This window comes from Chenopodium quinoa, unplaced genomic scaffold (genome assembly GCF_001683475.1).
Source record: "Chenopodium quinoa cultivar QQ74 unplaced genomic scaffold, ASM168347v1, whole genome shotgun sequence".
Lineage (NCBI taxonomy): Eukaryota > Viridiplantae > Streptophyta > Magnoliopsida > Caryophyllales > Amaranthaceae > Chenopodium > Chenopodium quinoa.
This window is the reverse complement of record NW_018745024.1, coordinates 7147649-7152988: the sequence shown is the minus strand read 5'-3', so window position 1 is coordinate 7152988 and position 5340 is coordinate 7147649. Positions and strand designations below refer to the sequence as shown.

The 5340-nt window shown below is 30.5% G+C and overlaps 1 protein-coding gene across 1 annotated transcript; it reads left to right on the top strand.

Moving 5' to 3' along the window:
- Nucleotides 1-312: 312 nt before the first annotated feature.
- On the top strand, nt 313-1689 carry LOC110708437 (auxin-induced protein 22D-like). Its single transcript, XM_021886566.1, has 3 exons — nt 313-645; nt 773-975; nt 1217-1689. The coding sequence occupies exons 1-3, from the start codon at nt 479-481 to the stop codon at nt 1390-1392; spliced, it is 546 nt and encodes a 181-aa protein (XP_021742258.1). The 5' UTR covers nt 313-478; the 3' UTR covers nt 1393-1689.
- Nucleotides 1690-5340: the final 3651 nt, after the last annotated feature.

The following is a 5340-nucleotide window of genomic DNA, read 5'->3' as shown; positions in this document are numbered from 1 at the left end:
CTGAAAATAAACATATGACAACAGACCCTAAGTTAGCTATCCCGTATTTATAAAAGGGTCCCAAATTAACTCAACCATTAAATATAATCACATTTCCATCACAAAAAAAATAAAAAAAAAATAGAGGAGTTTATGGTGTTAGGTCAAGAAATGAGACAATGTATTAATGTATTAAAAACATTGTCTACCAATCAAAACGCAGCGTGAGGTACACTACAGCAATGATTATTCTTCATGTCTACAACTTTGGAATCTTACAAAATTTTCAATTATTATTAGTAGTTGTGCTACTAGCCTACTAAATATACCTCTATATATAATACCATAGCCTTAACCCCAAAACATATTCCTTTATCATTCCAATTTTCAAATACAAACCCATTACATAATATTTTCATAAAATTACATATTTTCAACCATATTATATAATCTTTCATTTACTCATCAAGCTTAATTAGATCTTGAATTTGAAGATCAAATGGAGATGAACAAGAAAGTTGATCATCAAGATACCGAATTAAGACTCGGATTACCGGGAACCGAGTTCAAAAATCAGAATAATAAAAGATCATTTTCTGATATTAAGGAAGAAAGCACTACTTCAAATGTTGATAAATCTGAAGATAAAACCGCTCCTCCTCCAAAGTAAGCATTTTTCTTCTTTTTTAATTCTTATAAAAAAATAAAATTTATGAAATTATGTTTATATATTTTTTAAGTGTTACAATTAATGGATTACTAATTATTTTTTGTCATATTTTTATTATTATAGGGCACAAGTTATGGGATGGCCACCAATTAGATCGTACCGAAAAAATTGCCTTCAAGCAATGAAAAAAGAGGCAGAAGTTGGAGGAGTTTACGTAAAAGTTAGCATGGATGGAGCTCCTTATCTTAGAAAGATTGACATGAAATTGTACAATTGTTATTCCGAACTTCTCAAGGCGTTACAAGACATGTTCAAAGTTACACTTGGTAAGCACTTTGTACTTTATACTCCGTAAATCCTGATAAGTTCAAATAAATTACAAGAGATTTAAAGTTGAAACATAAAAAAAAAAAAAATACACCACAACAAATCACATCGCATCTAAAGATATACATATGCCATTTAACTAAGTAACATTCAAAACCGATTCAAATGATATTATTACATGTTGTCATAAATCCCATATTTTGATGAATTTACTAACTTTTTTTTTGTTCATTATAATAGGTGATTACTCAGAAAGAGAAGGATACAATGGATCAGAATTTGTACCAACTTATGAAGACAAAGATGGAGATTGGATGTTATTAGGAGATGTACCTTGGGATATGTTCATTAATTCTTGCAAAAGGCTAAGAATTATGAAAGGATCAGATGCAAGAGGGTTAGGTTGCTTAGCCTAAACCTAAAAAATCAAAGGATTTTAATTTTAATTTTTTTTTACTTTTTGGGTAAATGGAGTTTTTAATTTTATTTTCCCTTTTTCTTTTATAATTTTGGAAAAGGAGTAAATTTTTTTTCATGTAAATTTGGGAGATGATCAGCTTTTTGATCTATAGCATCTCATTTTCATGTATATAATGCTCCTTATAAGTTCAAAAGGAACACCTTTTTTTTGGCACAAAGAGTTCTGTAAGATCCTATATGTAAATATATATATTGATGAAAGAAAAAGATCAAGAATTTCTTTGGAATTACAATTTTTGTGCTTCATTTTGTCTTCATTCTTCAATGTTAAAGGTAAAAGAAAATTCAGCCCTCTTTTACTTCGGTTGTTCATTGTACTGTCCACTATGTTCCCCGGAACACCTAATAATTCGTACTACCCAAAAATAAAAGGATAATTATAATAAGCTAGCTCGAACATTCTTTGTTAATTCCTATGGACGGCTAATTAAATGCCAGGGTATGGTAACTATAACTAACTATACAACTAGAAGTTCTTCTTAACCTTAATTATTAATTAAGGTATTTTTTTTTTTATTTTTTGTTGAAAGAGTAATTACTAATTAGCGTATAATTTAGTATTCCGTAGTGGTTTATTCTTAATCAACAAGTTTATAATAGTAATTCTTTGTGATCCTTCTTGATTGGAATGTAGGGGAAAGGATATATCATATTCAATAATTTAACTTTATTATATCTTAGATGGATGAATCTATTGTTGAATTTCAATTGTATAAATAAAACGAGTTAATTGTATAAAGAAACTTAAAGGCATAAAACTTAATGTAGTATAGTTAAGTTTAATTTATCTCATTTCTCATAATCTAAATTTATTTCTTCATCTCAAAGTAAGATGAACTAAATAGGGTGATCTTCCATGTATAATTTAACAAAGAATTTTTGTTACTAGGAATCAAAGTATCATTTATTAGCTAGATTGACAACTTTCAATCTTTCATATGAATCTTACCTAGTACTATCATAAAATATGGAAATATTCTATATTTACTCATACTAAATTAACTTTTAGAGACAAGAGGAGTACATTAAATAATTTTATTTTCAACTTAACCAAAACCAAAACCAAAAATTAAAAAAATATATAAATAAATTATGGTGATGAAACACATTCACATATGACTTTGTAAATTTTTATTCTCAAATTTAGGGATGTTTTAAGTTTGTAGACTTGTAAGTTTATGAAATTTAATTTAAATTCAGGGATGTTTAAAAATTTTAGACTTGTAAGTTTATGAATTTTAACTTTAATTTCCAACTTTAAGTCTTTAAGCATATAAATTCAAATCTAATTGAAAGTTCAATTTGTTATATTATAAGGTCAGAATCGACATAATTGATTCATTTTTTTCAATTAAAAAAAAAAAAAAAATCAACTTTGGTTTATTTTTAATAGTAGAATATCTTTAAAATGATTAATTCCACCGCCCAATTTCATGCAAATAATAATTAACAATAATTAAATGTGCCGCGTTTAGAGCTAGTGCTTTAACCTACCCAACATCAACTGTACAACTTGCCTTTGATTCAGGGGAACACTCTACGAAAGCAGAATAACTAACAAAATAATATTACAAAATGAAAAACAAATAATTAATTAATAAACTAATTAATTAATAAACTAATTAATTAATTGATTAATCAAGCAGAAAGTAGTTATATCGCGTTGTCCAAACAGCCGTGATTATTAAAGTACTGCCTTATGGACTAAAAGTATAACATTATGATTAAAAAAACCATTTATTCAACAACCTAAAGCATATATGTTTGTACAGCTAGATAATTCTGTTTATTGAGTAGTTCTTACCATTGCATAGGTAATCTTTTAAATCTTTAGCGACAAATTTTCATGTTAGACAGACAATAAACAACTGTAAGAATCGTACCTTATTATTTAGGGATCATGTACGAAAATTAATTTGTGTCTTACAAGACATTAGCATAAGAAAATCTCTTATAACTTGCTCACTTTATTAAGGATTATCTCCGCCTTTGGAGCTCTCTAAAGTCTAAACTATCCGTTTGATATGAATTTGTAGTCGCAAAGAATTATTATGGAACTACCATTAAGTTTACTCCTAAAACTGCATATGTTATAGTACACATGTTCATCAAAATACTTCTTCGCATGTGAGGAAATTTAGGGCTTGTTCACATTTACTGAACTGATTTGAACTAAACTGATTGGAGCTAAACTGATCTGAACTTAATAATTTATGAGATAAGGAAATTAGGGATTGAATTGAATTGAACTTAACTGAATTGAAATTAAACTGAATTGAACATGCCCTAATGAGGCAACTAAGTAACACAGTACATACTCCTCTACTTTTTAAAATTTATAACATTTGAAATAGAAAATAGAACATAAAACAAGCAAGTATTGAATCGACAATTACAAATATCCCGCCAAATAATACCATACGAATTATAAATTCAAATTTTACTAAATAATTTGGTGAATTTAATTGTTTTGATTCATAATTAAGGAATTATAAACTGGCCTTAATGGAAGGTGTGATAGACAATTGAGGGACAAGGCCCAACTAAGAATACAACGGATATGGTGAAGGATGTGGGCTGGCAAAAAGGGCCAAGCGCGTAGCATCCTCTGCCAGGCTTGAATTTGTCCATTTAATGTACCAAATAAACAACAACAAAACAGCAAATGTGTGAGCAATATATTGTGTTACAACGGCAATCAACCCTCAGCTGTCTCACACCCCTACAAATCTAAAAGCCCCACCATTACTCCCGCCATCTCTTAAAGTTAGTCCTTTCCTTTTAGTACGTCCTTAAAAGATTGCTCATACCGTCATACGGAGTATTATTAATTAAGGGTACAATTTTTAGACCAGATAGGTATGGTATAGTATAAGTTTATGTGACAAGGGTCCGAATTTACTTTAACCATAAACCAATCTAATTAGTTGTAACTCATGTATTAAGTATTAGCCATAGAAAAATATACGATTTTAGAAGTTGAAATAGATTAGGTTAAGAATGACCCATATCATATTTTAGTGAACTAGCTAGCGGTTAAACAGTAAGATTAAATGAAACTTGATTTTGTGATTTGTCAAAAAAAATGAGTTTATAGACAGATAGAGTATAAATTTATTATTTCAAATTGTTATCTCTATTTTTTTTTTACATATTTATATGTAGTACTCAAAACATATATTTGGTAAACTTTTATTATTATTATTATTATTATTTTGGATAGTATATATTTAAAGGCATATTTAAATTAATATATAAAAGTATTTTGAGTCATGCCTAATGTTTTGGGTGTTTTTGTTCCTCGGGAGAGTTATTACACAAAGACTGGTCCGGTGCGGCCTGTACCTGCAAAACAAACGGAGACACCGGTTGGGTGGTGCTCCACCTCCGACGAACAAGTTAGTAACTTGAAGGGAGAGAAAAAGGTGCGGAAATTTAGGTGGGTATCTACTCAGATTCCAAGCTTAGATGTCTCTATCACAGGGACAATTTGTAATAAATGGTAAAACGTGCCCTCCAAAAGAGGGGAATCTCCCTATTTATAGGGTCCTCGGGATTTGTGCCCTTGATTAGGTCACTGAACCCTAATCATTGGTGGGCTGCGTCGCATTGCGGCTTTCTTGGGATTTGGGCCTGAAGGCCGCCATTGCCCCCAAGTTTCTAGAGTGACACGTGTCAAGCAGGAATAGGTCCACTTTGGGCCATCCTGGGGCTGACACGTGTCATCCTTTGATTGGGCCACGTGGCGGGGTAAGATTACCCTAAACATTTGTCCCTCACAGATGTGACGTGGCACGCCACGTGGCATCTGTGACACGCGTCACGCTCCGGTTGGTGGTAATTTTACCGCCAAAAAGTAACAGTTCAACTTCTGAGTAAATACG